The sequence below is a fragment of the Staurois parvus genome, unplaced genomic scaffold (assembly GCF_062004578.1).
Source record: "Staurois parvus isolate SC_StPar_1 unplaced genomic scaffold, SC_StPar_1.0 ptg000175l, whole genome shotgun sequence".
Taxonomy (NCBI): domain Eukaryota; kingdom Metazoa; phylum Chordata; class Amphibia; order Anura; family Ranidae; genus Staurois; species Staurois parvus.
Window position 1 is genome coordinate 10,799,140 of NW_028317971.1, and position 15,168 is coordinate 10,814,307.

The window sequence follows — 15,168 nt, forward strand, 5'->3', positions numbered from 1 at the left end:
CCAAACAGTTGTTTTGGCCATGCCTAATGTTTTTGCTATCTCTCTGATGGGCTTGTTTTGTTTTTTCAGCCTAATGATAGCTTGCTTCACTGATAGTGACAGCTCTTTGGATCTCATCTTGAGAGTTGACAGCAACAGATTCCAAATGCAAATAGCACACTTGAAATTAACTCTGGACCTTTTATCTGCCCATTGTAATTGGGATAATGAGGGAATAACACACACCTGGCCATGGAACAGCTGAGAAGCCAATTGTCCCATTACTTTTGGTCCCTTAATAAGTGGGAGGCACATATGCAAACTGTTGTAATTCCTACACCGTTCACCTGATTTGGATGTAAATACCCTCAAATTAAAGCTGACAGTCTGCAGTTAAAGCACATCTTGTTTGTTTCATTTCAAATCCATTGTGGTGGTGTATAGAGCCAAAAATGTTAGAATTGTGTCGATGTCCCAATATTTATGGACCTGACTGTAACAGAGATAACAGCCTTCCAGGTATTTCCATCTGCAGAGGCCTCTCTGCTCATATGCGTACTGCCACTTTTCCACACCAGCCTCTATAGAAGAGGTGCACTGCCAGACATAGCAATACAAAGGTTTCTGGAAAATGGCTATTTGGCCCAGGAGCAGCATTAACAAATCCCTTTCATTTATGTCTGTGGCAGCATTAATAAACCTTCCCCCTTGCATTGGTGTAAGTGACAGCAATAACAAACACTCTTCATTAGGTTCAGCAATAATAACCCCCCTTCATTGGTGTCAGTGGGTATAATAGCCGCCCTATCTCCCCTTAATTGATGTGGGTGGGTAATCCAATAGCACACCCTCCCCCCTTTCACTGATGCCAGTGGGTGCAGTGGTTACTTACCTGAATACACTCTCCAGCGCGCTTCCTTTCACCTCAGCATCAGGCCAAAATTATACGTTCAGGCAAGAGATCACTTGGCCAGACAGGTGATGCTGAAAGCATGCCAGTACCTCACTGATTTACAGTGGTGCCACAACACACAACCCTGCTAACAGAAGAGGAGACCTTTGTATTTACTTATCTACCCTTCAACCCCACTCCATGACTGATCAATGAAAGGAGCAACAGCAGACCAAAGAGCTTCTCTCTCTCTCACTTGGTTCGCATGTTACTTGTGCTGCCTTTCCCAGTCTGGGCTCAGCTGTACAGGGGGACTGCAAGAGGTTCATTCCAAGTCAAATTCAAGTACTTAAATGTGTGTTTTTTCTAATGCAAGCAATGTAAGTATCGAGTAATGAACCTAGGGCTGCATTATTTTGTGTATTTTTTTATATGTGCAGTTCAACTGATCCAATACCTTTAGTACTTTCTCAGTCAATGACCTAGTAGTATGGATAGTAGGTATAGAGTAGTAGTATAGTAGGTATGCAGATCAGGACAGCTCATTTTACTTTCCTAGCTTACATTTTCAGAATGGATCAGTTTTACAGCTAGTAACAGGAAAACTAGCCTTTTCAGTGCCATTTTTCCTGAAGATGAACCACAAGTGGCCTGTAATTCTATCAATTTATCAAAATCATTCATGTTTGTGCTTTTTTTTTGCAGTGCTTTTTGAATCAAGTAGCATTATGACAGATGCAATCATTTGTGTGATAATAGATCACATAACCAAGAATTACTACACCTTTTCACAACCAGAAACCAAAACAATGAAAAATCCTGTTTTTACTTAGTTTTATTTTGCACATTTTACTTTTTTTCATTTCACAGAAAGTTTAGCTGCATATTTTCTCAGTTTGCATCCACGCAAATTTATACGCCGCCAACCAGTGATTTTATCTGACGGCTTTTAGTTTCTTTTTTTCACTTTTTTTTTTGTAATTGCAGTTTTTTTTTTCGTATTTTTTATTTTTTTTTTATTTTAAAATGAGTCCATCAAGGAAAGCTCTAAACCCGTCGACACCACCTCCCAATTCCCGATCCTTCCCATAACAAAATGCATATTTGATGCTTGGGCATTGCCATTAGAACCCCTTCACCCCCGAGGTCTCAGACAATGTGGCACTGCAGGGGGATTGGGATGTCGGGACACATCTGGCACCACCTGTTCACCGAGTGCCTTATTGCTGTGTGTTAGACCTATAGAGCAACCTTTTAACACAGCTCTTTATAGAACATTTGCCCCCGCTCAGAAGTGAAGGGGTTGCGTTTTGACGCTCTTTTCTTCCCAGTTTTGTTACTTTATCTTCAGCCGCTACACACACAGGGACGCTGTCCGCAAACTCGCCTGCCAGCCGTTTCTCTCACTCTGCGTCCCCCTTTTGGCATCACACACTTGGGGGGTTATAGAAGCCAATCCACAATGGTTCTCGGTTCTGGAGGTGCTGTCTGAGTGGGCTGGTAACCTGTCTTCACTGTAGAGTAAAAGAGATATGTGTATAACAAACAGTTCATAAGTAATAAAACCTCCCCTACCTACCACTATGTCATAGTCTACAGTTGCTCATAACTTTGACAGTGTAGAGAATAAAATAAAACAGAAGATGAAGGCAAAACCTTAGATAGTACCATGTCCACAGGTGCACTCTAGTATTGGTTCTTGCCTAGTGCTCCATAGGGGGCACCTTCTATTGTCATTTATTAAAAGGTTCAAAAATTAAAACCTTTTAGGGCCTTTTCATGCAATTAGCCATGCTAGCTGCATGGATGCTGTTGTGTGCTGGAAGGAAAAAAAGTGCTAATGTGTCGTTCTCAGAGCATCACAATTTTTTTTTGTGTCACAAGTGAAATTTAATTATGTTGCATTCCCCAAAGGGACATTGGAATGCAGGGATTTTTTGCAAATGCACTGGAAAAAAAAAAAAAAAAAAAAAAGTACTGTATGCCTGAGATGGGAAGGCTTGGAAAAAAAATGGGAAAAAAAACAGTTCTGCAAAAATTGGGGAAAAAAAAAAAAAAAAAAAAGAAGTGTGGAATATGTTCTTTTACAATGATAAATATCTATGACATGGTATTCAAACTACTGCATATAAGATAAAGACCTAAATGAAAGATTGAGACTTTATGTAAAGTCCTAAATTATTGCACATTCTCTCAGCTGAAGACAAGCAAACCTCAGAACACAGTTCACGCAACACTGTACTTCTGAATGCAGGTCACAAACAAGAGAAATCTGCTTTTCTGGCACCAAGGGGCACTGCAGAAGAAAGGCTCCAGTTTAGTTTGCCTGTAGGCTCCAGCTTGTACCTCCTACAGTTGGGTGATTGTTAGAATACAGTAGATGATAGTTTGTCCTCATCTCAGGCTTTAATTGACAGGTAAGAGGGTAAATTTGTCAAAATTAGTTGATCTTTATAACCTTTAAATGATTCCTATTAATGTTCTCCGCCATCACAGCATAATGTGTGCAAATGCAAATATTCTGAGAAGGCGCAAAAAAGACACTTTACGGCCCAGGTTGCACCAGAGGCTCCTGGGGAAAGGTGAAGGCAAGCTGGGAAAGGTCATTGTGGTAAGCTGGGAAAGGTAATGATCACAAAACTCATGAGAAGCTGCTCACACATAGCACTGGAGCATCTTCTTTTAATGTGTAAGATCTTATTTCCCAGGACCTCACCATGAAGACCCATGACTTCCCCCACAACTAGGTGCAAGAGCTTGTATTTTAGATGCATGTCCAATTACGGCAAGACAGATGTTAGCTAATGTAAGTTCAAGTAGTGAGTGGTTATGCTAATTTACTGAAGGTGTGGCACTGCTGTGTCAAATCTTAAAGCAGTAGTAAAGCTTCAAAAACAAAACAAAGTAAAAAAAACAAATAACCATTTTCCTCCTGCAAAGCAACATCATGATGTGCTAGTATACATCACATATTAGCACAATATGAAAGACTTACCTTAAAATGAGGGTTTATAATGGAGTTTTATAAATGTGCTCTCCTTTAAGCTCTATTTTTCTTTATCTGTTATCTTTCCCTTTGCAACACCCACCCCTCTCAGGCAGAAATCTAGTATAGAACACTACTTACCAAAGAGGACAGGCAAGGTGGTTTAGGAGCGCAGCTATCGGAATAACCTGGTGAAATCTCTGAGAGCCCAACACACTTGCTTACATTCCTCAGCACTGTAAAACACACACATAGGAATATTACCATTGTTTCACTCATTTATTGTACATGTTTACATATGAACAATTTTAAATAAATCAGCTAAACTAACATGACTGTACTCTGAAATATTTATGGGGGCCATGAGATACAAAAGTTCAGGCAATTCCTGCTGAATTTTTTGATGTTCATGACATGGGTGGCCCACAAGCACCCCTCAGCTCAACAAAAATCAATAAAAAATTTGCATAATTTAGGTGGAAAATTACAGGCTAAACAACGATTGAAACTTATCAAATGCAGTCACTGTTTGGCAGCATCAGTGTATTCAGGTAGCCACAGATACCATGGCTGCCTGAATAAAATAGCTGGCACTGCAGAATCCTTCATCCACACTGTTAGTGATGGAGGAACGGACTGATTTTTTTCCTCGTTCAGCCCACTGGCTGAATAGGAGAAAATGAATTCATGAATGGTGGACTTTACAAAGATCAGAATGATGATAGACTGACAACACATGCACAATAAAATGAGCTGGCCTACCTTGTTACTTGTTTGTGGAAATCTGTTAACTGCTTATGTGTTACTGTAATTGCGCCTCCCGATGTCTCCTTTGGTAAACCCTTCAGTGATGTTTCCAACCATCTACAAAATGTCTGAAAAGGGATAACAAATTACAAATTTATCTTTAATGCTGGAACTTTATTACTTCCCTAAAACAAGTAAAATCAGAATACAAACATCTGCAATGGCAAAAACTACTAAAAAATGTTATAACATTAATGGTCCTTAAACTGAACTCTCATGAAAATGACAATGACTGGTCCATGCTGCAGTCAACACGTCAGCCAAAACTGTCCACTGCTTCTTCCACCACCTGCAACACTACTCTTCAGTCACTGAACAGCCACTGATTATGTAACTGCTATGTGCTCAGAATTTACATGGTCCATGCACATGCCCAGCTCATTTCTTGTATGCTGTGTTGTGTACATGACAGAGCCTCTACAAGCATGGTTAGCAGAGGATTCCTGATTTTCATACTTAAAGTTGAATTGTAGCAAAAAAAAAAAAAAAAAAATCTTAGGAAAATTAAAGGTATGTGATATTAATGTGCAACGGAATGTATATTAGAACTATCATGCTTATTGCAGTCCAAAATGAAAACCATGTTGTCCCCCCCCCCCCCCCCTTTTTGATAGTGTTGCCATTTTTATTGTTCCTTCCTGTTCCTCTTCGTGGTAGCTTCACAGTCTATATCATCTCTAAATCACGTACAACTGCACTGTAATATTTAGCTGCAGCTTTGACAGCCAAGATACAGAAATCTCTTCCACTTCTGTGTGTGTGCTCTGTGCTTGGTCCTGCTTTACCTACTGACTGAACAGTGTTCAGTGAGCAAAGAGGAAGGGTTATAAACTGATCTGTGCAATTAGCTCACTCCCCCTTCTTTTGTTTCCCTATCTTCAGTTCCTCCTAACCCTAGGTTCACACCTAAGCGTTTTCTGCAGCGTTTTGCAGAAACGCAGTACAGTCCATTTAACATGATTTCCTATAGGACAGGTTCACATCTCCGCATTTTCACGGAAGAGTCAGGGACTTTTTTTAACGCAAAAAGTTGCGTTATTGGTTCGATAGACTTCAGTGGAAACGCTGCAGAAAAGCATGTATTGTGTTTTTGCTGTGTTTTTCGTTTTAAATCTGCCTCGTAACAAGAAACATTTAAAAAAAAAAAACTGCAAAATGCATCAAAAACACAAACTGCAATGCAAAATGCAATGCAGAAACAGCTCGAATGCAACCTGCACAGGCGTGAAACTAGCCTTAGAATGACTTGATGCCAGCAGTGGATGTAAGCCGACACATCTGATATAGCCCTTTGCAGACTACTATCAGAGTGGCATCCGGAGCTACTCACTGGTGGTGTCACTCTGTAAACCTCTCTCTCTCCAACATACTCACAGCCTCCCCTCCTGTCACAATTCCCACCACTACAGGTTGTGGGCTCAGTGTCTGAGTTGTCCTGCATTGTGTGCAGGTAACATTCACGTTCATCCTTCGTTAGACAGGAATGTACCAAGTAGGGGACCTTTGAGTCAAATAAGAGATGCAGAGGTCAGAATGCAGGATCTGACAGATTGTTGCATACAGCCCAGACCGGTTTTGGAAAGCCAAGAGGAGACAAACTATAGACAGACTCAGCAGAGAGAATCACACAGAGGCTGATGTGATTTCACTTCACTCAGTAACGGAACCTTGAATGAGATGACCGGGATTGAGTTACTAGATGGACAAGAACACAAGTTAACGAGAGGAGGAAGACCCTGTTAACCCGATAACAGCTACTGTTGTTTCCTGGGAGATCCGTCTCCTGGCAGAGTGAACTTTTGGCAGATCTCTCGGATGCCGAAAATGCTGCTCAGGCTGCACATGCGCAGTAACAATTTCAATACACATAATTCTAATATAATAATTAGAATTTGGATTTCACAGCTTGGGGAGGGACTTGGGGAACCTGAAGAACACTGATCATCATGTGCTGAGAAGAGCTTTACTTTGTAAAAATGTTCGAACGTGTGTAAAGTTCTACTTAAATGTAACTAAACACTGTTGTGTTTAAACGTGGCACACAGCTGTCAAAGGTTGAGGACATACATTAGACTGCACACCACTATGACAACATTTAAAAATATTATACATTGAATCTACGATCTCCTTACCGGCCTGTCAAATACCATAATTTCCCATATAACTTCAGCCACATCAGGCAATGTATAGGGTGGGAGACAGAAACAACAAGAATGGAGAAGCTGGCTGACCAGCTGTTGTCCAAACTGATTCATTACTTGCTGAATCAGATCCTTCCGTACTTCAAAGTTCTCCTCATGCTGTGTTAATAAAAAAAAATTACATTAAACTAATCGTTCAAACATATTAACACAGAATAATATGCAGTAGTAGCTTGTGTACGTGAAGAAGAAGTAGTCTTACATCATTGGCTATCCCAGTGTGTACAAGATCGCGCAGAAACTTCATGACACTACAGTTGGCATCTCGGTGGTCTAATGTAGTGGCAGCAATAGCCCACTGCAAGACATGCATTAGCACCTGACTTCTTAGAAGGACAATTGGACATCGCTGTATGAACCTGAGAAAGATGATGGAAAATCGGTCACTGTGCACATACAAATACAGTTGTGGCCAAAATTATTCAACCCCCACTGAAATTGAGTGTTTTGGCCAGTTTGACATTGCTTTTGATCATTCAGTCATCTTGCTTACATTTACATTAAAGAGGCACTTGTAGGTCAGACAAATATAACATAACAGTTATAATGAAATAACCACAAATGTCTTTTCTGTGCTCACAGCATTATCAGTTTTATTCAACCCCCAAGTGACATTCAATCTTAGTACTTAGTACAGCATCCTTTTACAGTTATAACAGCTTTTAAACGTGAAGCATAGCTTGACACAAGTGTCTTGCAGCGATCTACGGGTATCTTCGCCCATTCTTCATGGGCAAAGGCCTCCAGTTCAGTCACATTCTTAGGCTTGCGCACTGCAACTGCTTTCTTTAAGTCCCACCAGAGGTTCTCAATCGGATTTAAGTCTGGTGACTGCGATGGCCACTCCAAAATGTTCCAGCCTTTCCTCTGCAACCATGCTCTAGTGGACTTGGAGGTATGCTTGGGATCATTGTCCTGTTGAAAGGTCCAACGTCTCCCAAGCCTCAGGTGTGTGACGGACTGCATCACGTTTCCATCCAATATCTCCTGGTACTGAAGAGAATTCATGGTACCTTGCACACGCTGAAGCTTCCCTGTACCTGCAGAAGCAAAACAGCCCCAAAGCATGATTGACCCTCCACCATGCTTCACAGTAGGCAAGGTGTTCTTTTCATCATAGGCCTTGTTCTTCCTCCTCCAAACATAGCGTTGATCCATGGGCCCAAACAGTTCTAATTTTGTTTCATCAGTCCACAGAACACTATCCCACAACTTTTGTGGTTTGTCCACATGGCTTTTGGCATACTGCAGTCGACTCTTCTTATTCTTTGGAGACAGCAAGGGGGTACGCCTGGGAGTTCTGGCACGGAGGCCTTCATTACGCAGTGTGCGTCTTATTGTCTGGGCTGAAACTTCTGTACCCACATCTGACAAATCTTTTCTCAGTTCCTCAGCAGTCACACGGGGACTTCTCTCCACTCTACGCTTCAGGTAGCGCACAGCAGTCGAAGTCAGCATCTTCTTTCTGCCACGACCAGGTAGCGTTTCAACAGTGCCCTTTGCCTTGAATTTGCGAATGATGCTTCCTAAGGTGTCTCTTGGTATGTTTAACATCTTTGCAATCTTCTTATAGCCATTGCCCTTCCTGTGAAGAGAAATCACCTCTTCTCTTGTCTTCCTGGACCATTCTCTTGCCTTCACCATGTTTGTAACCACACCAGTAAATGTCTAGAAGGAGCTGAGTATCACAGTCATTTTAAAGCTGCCTAATTGGTGCTTATTATGCTTGATTGCTGCTCGGTGACATCCACAGGTGTTTTCAATACCTGATGGAAAGCACCTGTATGAACCTCTGTTCTTCAGAGTGGTAGTCTTTAAGGGGTTGAATAATTGTGGCAATGAAGAAACCACATAAGAACCATTTACTACTGTATTACATAAACAATTGATGTCATTTTAGTTGCATTTGGGTAGTTACAACGTCCTTGTAGGATTTGATTCTGAATACAATTCCAAATGTACACTATAGTCCCTAAACCCCTTTACAGCATTGGGGGTTGAATAATTTTGGCCACAACTGTAAGTACAAACGTTACCTGGCTACTAACATTACTAAGAAGTTACAAACTGCAGGTTGTTGATCCAGAGTATTGAGTTGTCAGGGTATCATGAAGGAATTTATTCACTATTGGAGCAAATTGCACCATGCATTATATCTTATTTTGCCTTCCTCTGCATCAGGTTTTAGGGCCAGTTCACACTATAGAAACACAGTCAGGATGCGTTCCTACATGCGCGTTCCGGTGCATTTGTGATGCATTTTTAATGCGTTTCGGTGCGTTTTTTATGTGTTCCCGTTCATTTTTTCCCCTCTTTTTCTACAATTTAAATAGGGACATGTGCGCTCCAGTGCGTTTTACCATGTCCCAGCACAGTTCTATGCAGGGAAAAAGCAACATGTTCTACTTTTTTTTTCTGCTTCCGGAACGCACTGGAGCATTGATGTGAACTAAGACATTGACAACCATATAACCTACTTTCTGTGTGTTTTGGATGCAGAAAAAAAGAAACTGAAACGCATGTAGTGTGAACTGGCCCTTAGGGTTTGAAATATGCAGGCATTGTGTTTTAGCATGTGTTTTCTTTCAGCATGACTATCAACACTGTGCAGAGGGGAATACCTAGGCTGCCACTGTAGGCCTCTCCTGAAAATGCTAGTTGCCTCAATGTGTTACTGATTAAATGGTATCATAGTCAGTAATTGGTAACAAAAGATGCAGCTGAAAGTTGACTTCTTTGGCTGAGGTTTTGGGTCAGCTACAAAGTGTTCAAGGTGAAGGCAGTCAGGCAACTGTGATTTTCAAAGGAGGCCAGCCACAGCAGTCAATGTATTTTTCTCAGTACAGCCTTTCTTTATTGTCATATTCAATGCTCATCTGAATATTGGCATTAAAGATATAAGGTTTTTACCACTCATAATTTAGAACATGCAGAGATAATGGGTTTAATTATAGTAAATGTAAAAGAGATTGTTGTTTTACCTATAAAATCCTTTTTTGGAGTACAAAGCAGGACACAGGGTATATTCACAACTCAATGGACCCTGCTACCTTCAGGGTAAGGACACTGACAGAAAAAAAAGGCACGTTTCTCAACCCAGGAATAATCCCTCCCACCACACCTTATAGCAGAACTACACTGCATCTGAGCACCACAAACCAAAATCACTTTTTATTTTTCGAAATAAATTTTACCATCCAGTCTCCATGGTTTATTCTGATGAGAAATCACTTTGAAAAACATTCTCCCCTAACAGTAATAATTGCGGCCACGTTCTGTAAGGGCAGATAATTCATGTAGCATTTACTTCCTGGAATCCTTATACCCTTAGTTCAGGCATGCAAGTAGGGGCTGGGCTGAGCTGAGAAAACCCCTCCTTCCCTCTGAATACTCCTGGGATGTATGACAGAATTTGACTAGGCCCGGAAACCAGGAAGTAACTGAAAAAAAATCTTAAAAAAAAAAAAAATGTAAAGTGGTAGTAAAGCCACTTTGTTAATTTTTACCTACAGGTGAGCTTGTAATAAAATATCTGCTATATGTGCACCACTTAGGAGATATTCATTTATTTTTAGAGCCGGCGCATGTGCTCTAAACGGCATACCTGTGCCGTTCCTTCAGAGCACTGTGACGTGTCCCGAGAGTCCCGTGCGCACGCGCGAAAGTAAAGTCACCGTGGCTCGGCCATTCATGCCGCCAGAGCCCGCAAGAAGGAACAAGTGAAGATGGAAGCGCTGTCAGCACGCCACTGTAGGGGTTCGTTTTAAGGTAAATATTACATACTGTGCTAGTATGCGATGCAGTTTCTGCACACTATGCGCTGACCCCGCTGTGTCATTTTACGTGGCCTACCACTTTGTGGCTGAGTTGTTGTTCCCAGTTGCTCACACTTTGTTCACACTTATAATGCCACTAACAGTTGACTGTGGAATATTTAGTAGTAAGGAAATTCCACGCATCAACTTATTGCACAGGGGACAACCTATCACGGTACCACGCTTGAATTCACTGAGCTCCTGAGAGCGACCCATTCTTTCACAAATGTTTGTAGAAGCAGTCTGCATGCCTAGGTGCTTGATTTTAAACACCTGTGGTCATGGAGGGGATTTGAACACCTCAATCCAATGATTTGGAAGTATATCCCAATATGTTAAGGTTTCACCACTATTCCCGTATGTTAGTTTTGGTTATCAGGTTCTATTAGGTGTGGGAACACATTTCAGTGAACAGCAGCAAGCCCTTTATATATTTGAGCAATAAATATATATATTTTTTTCATTATCACAATAGTAGCACGGTGGTATTTGCACATATTTTCTCACAAGTCATGAATATGAAGATGCCTTGTATCCTGTGATGTACGATTAAGACATTTGCAGCAAGGTAACTAAAGTAGACAGCTATACCTAAATAGGCTTAGTGGAGAACTGATAACAGTGCAAATATAGAAAATCTATTTACCTGGTAAAGAGCCTGAAAAGGTCATCAACGGTGTCTGGGTGATTACGGAGTCCATTCTGCTGCTCCAGGAGTTGAAATGTTGGAACACAAAGAGCCTGCACAAGCAAAGCACAAAAATCAATGTACAAACTAAGCCTACATAGGTTACATAATACAAAATATAGGTATTAGTACGGGGAGTCTAAAACCGCTGAGGCATTATGGGTACTGAGCATATAAAGGTATGGAGTGTGTCACATCGCCTCAACATAAAATGAGGTAGAGACCCATTTCACAAATAGAAAGAGCTGCACAAGTTGGGACAGTGGCCATAATGCGAGATTTTAACCAACCTAAATTTGACTGGTGTAACTTGCAAGAATGTTTTATGGGACAAGTATCTTGAATTATCAAATAGAACTATTGTTTGTATTATTACAATGTTGATGTTCTAAAATAAAAGTCTAGGCTGTAACCAAAAAATTACTTTAATTTGAATTGTGAAAAAATTAAATAAAAAAAGAAAACATGCTGGAAAGACTCAAACACTTCAATTAAGAAAACATTAGGAGAATATTTCACAATGTTGAGCGATGCTGTCCAACGCAGACTCAACACAGAATTCTATTTAAGCAAAAGATGGGCAAATATTTTAGAGCAATTCAAATAGATTTTTGGAATCTAAGTAGTAAATTAACAGAAAGACATGACATAAGTATGTAGCCCTCCAAAAAAATGACAATTCAAAGTTGGTAACTAAGGAAAGATGACAAGATCACAAAGTCGTATTAAAGCCAGAACCAAAAATGTAATATATTGCAGCTAACCAATCATTAAATGTGGTGGCTGCATTCGTTTTTTATTTTTTTTTAGGCTTTTTCCCCTGTTTTCAGCTGGTGATCTGGCTAGTAACACATCCGTATTAGAATGTCCGCCAACCTGAACAAAGGAGTATGGGGGAGCACATTTGGATAGCAGCATTGTCAGAATAGGTTGGAGGGGAGTTTTAAATGTACTAGCAAATTTAAATACACCAACAAATTGAATCCAAATTCAGGATCACACTTTATAAACAGTCACAGCAAACAGTTTTTTCCTTTGGGGATAAAGATTTTACATAAATATAACAGATCATTGTACGCACCCCCATCAGTATTGAATTATTTGTTTAATCCCTGTTAACCGATACATCTACAAGAGAGCTAGTTTTTTTGAAAAAACAACAGATTTACTGGATAGATCGCAAGATGAAAATAGAAGAAAGCCTAAATAGCAAAACTAATGCAGCCATCACTTAAAAAATTGGCAAGCTGCAAAATAATAAAGGTTTGCTTTTGGGGTTGTTACTGCTTTAAGACTTTGTCTAGATTTATGGTTGAGGATTCATGAAGCGAATGATCTAAAGTTTGCCAAGGGTGAACCCCAAGGTTTGGATGTAGGACAAATAATAAACTTTTTCAAAAATGATATAGAGTTCAAAACAAGGGATAGAAAGGACCTCCCGGTCTTCTACCTGCAAATCCCATCTCTAATTAAGCCGAAACTAAATCCCAGCTGCAGTACAGACTGTCCCAGCCCACATCACCTCCTCTAGAGAGGGAAAAGAGATGCACAAATACACCCACACACCTCTTACAGGACAATCTTTTTTGGCAAATTGGAATGATCACAACATATACTCCACAGGACTGAAGAATTAAACTAAGAGAGCAGCCACCGAGGGAAAAGAAAACTTCTTATTCAATGATGTGCCATCCCATGTGCTTTCATAAAATGAAAGCTGAAGTGAACCTAAAAAGGGAAGTTCCACCAATCCTCCTCCCCTCCATCCTCTTACACCTTTGGATGTTATGTTTTTTTTCCCTGGGAGTAGTACCCATTTCTGGCAGGTACTAACTCCCCCTTCTGCTCGGCTTGTCTAGCTGCATTCGAGATGTCTGGAGTAAAGTAAAGCAAAGGGGACTTGAAGGAAATAGCCCCAAGAGTTCTGTAGAGGTGGACAGTCAGAAGGCTTTTGGACTTAAGAATTCAAACCTGAAAATACAGAGAATCTGAAGTTTTCCTGAGGAAGCAAAACTCTGGCTTCAGACAAGTCTAGGATCAGGCTGTCCCCACAAGTCGTCTAAGTATCCTTCAATGGTAATGCGGCGAAAACAAAAATGGGCCAATACTGGTGCCAGCACCTTAATGAACACACAACCTGAAGAACGGGCCCATAAGCAGGTAGTGTAGGGCCCCCATGGCAAAGTGTAGAAATAGCTGATACGCTAGAAATATTGACATATGCAGCATTTGTTCTCCACAGAAGCAAGGAAGTCTAACTGGTTGAAGGAGATGACAGATTTTGTGGATTCCATACATAATTTTTGGACTCGAATGTAAACATTCGAAACCTTGAGATCCAAGATGGGGTAAATGTAATCTTTTGGTTTGGGAACAAAATGCCTGAAACTGTTCTGCCACAGGGACTTGAGTCAATGAGACATTGATCCAGAAATGAAGAACAGACTGCAAGGACTGGTTTGCAAGGACGGAGGAGCCTGCAGGAATGGAGGTTTAGGTGAGAAACTACTTTGCCCAGGCCCTCTAGACAAACGAGCCATTAACTTTTGCAGTGTAGACACAGTCCTGTTTAAAGCAACAGACTGATTCCCACGTTTCAGAGTGGTGAACACTGCATAAGAGCCAAAATTATCTCCTTTAATTTAGAAGTAACAGCAGTAAACAGACTCCTCAGTCAAGTACTTGAGTGACTCAGAAAGACCGTCTCTGCGGTCAATGGCTTAGAGGTCGTTAAGATCATATGTGAATCAGATAAATATCTCCTGGAGAGGTAGCAGGAGCATGCTTGTGACCTCGGTGATTACAGTCATCGAACAACTGTGTAATTTGGGTCAAAGTCTTGCAACCAAAAGAACAGAGGATCAAGTCACACCTGATGTAGCCAGAGAACTACAAGGGCAGGTGAGACAACAACACAGGACAATATGAATCTAGACTGCACACATCGGCAACATCAGTAAGCAGCCCCTCAGCGCAATGAACAAAGAAACTGAAGTTGTTCACAGTGCTCGGCTCGACTGGCATATTCACTAAGTGAGTCTTCAGACACAGGTCAAGCACTGAGGGAATGCTGAAAGGTTCTGGGTCTGTAATCAGAATTGAATCTGTAAAGCAAATCAAGTGGAACTCAGTGTCCGAAGGTCACTTTCAGGCTATTCCCCCCATGTCCAGTCCAATGAGGTCTGTATGCAGCAATCCAAAAGCTAGGATGAGGAAAACAATGTCAGATAGCTGCAAATCAGAGGTGTGGCCTCAAGTAGCAGTGTAGAGAAGAGTGAATGAAAAAGGGGAAAAAAAATTAAGAAAAGTGCTAGAAAAATAAAAGGTTAGGCAGCAGAGCTGTAGGAAAGATGTCCATCCTCTTAGGACACTACCACAAAAAAAAATAAAAATAATACAGTTTTTTGCTAGCATCCAATCCTCCCGTAAGTGGTGCTATAACACAAAGTTTAAGTTTAGTCTGGTGTTCCTGAACGGACAGGAAATAATATATGTTGAACACACCAGCATCAGTAGACTGAAGGGGCTGGAAGAAACTCACCTGCAACATTTCAAGCAATCCTTGTTGGCAACCTTCCTCCATCCCATACTCGTCCACCAAGATGCTACCCAGATATAGGAAACATGAATGTTGGTGAATCTGGTAGACATTAACCATCTGAAAAAATATTAACAGAAAACTGTTAAAAACAATGAAGGCATTTTCCCAAGTATAGACAAATTGAAAGTTGCATGAATTTGGAGTCCAGATAAATATTAATTATATTTGATTAATTTACCGTGAAAATACAATTTAAATG

At 40.7% G+C, this 15,168-nt stretch overlaps 1 protein-coding gene across 4 annotated transcripts in view; it reads right to left on the reverse strand.

The window, feature by feature from the left end:
* Positions 1–1,688: 1,688 nt before the first annotated feature.
* Positions 1,689–15,168, reverse strand: part of TNPO3 (transportin 3) — a 102,324-nt gene continuing 88,844 nt past the window's right edge. For all 4 annotated transcript variants that reach the window (XM_089676955.1, XM_089676958.1, XM_089676957.1 and 1 more), the window contains exons 17-23: positions 14,910–15,026; positions 11,327–11,421; positions 7,068–7,224; positions 6,797–6,964; positions 4,620–4,732; positions 3,999–4,093; positions 1,689–2,385 (exon numbers count right to left, since the gene is read on the reverse strand). In XM_089676955.1, the coding sequence (XP_089533081.1) occupies positions 4,033–4,093; positions 4,620–4,732; positions 6,797–6,964; positions 7,068–7,224; positions 11,327–11,421; positions 14,910–15,026 (711 nt within the window). In that variant the 3' untranslated portion in view covers positions 1,689–2,385; positions 3,999–4,032. The remainder of the gene's footprint in view (positions 2,386–3,998; positions 4,094–4,619; positions 4,733–6,796; positions 6,965–7,067; positions 7,225–11,326; positions 11,422–14,909; positions 15,027–15,168) is intronic.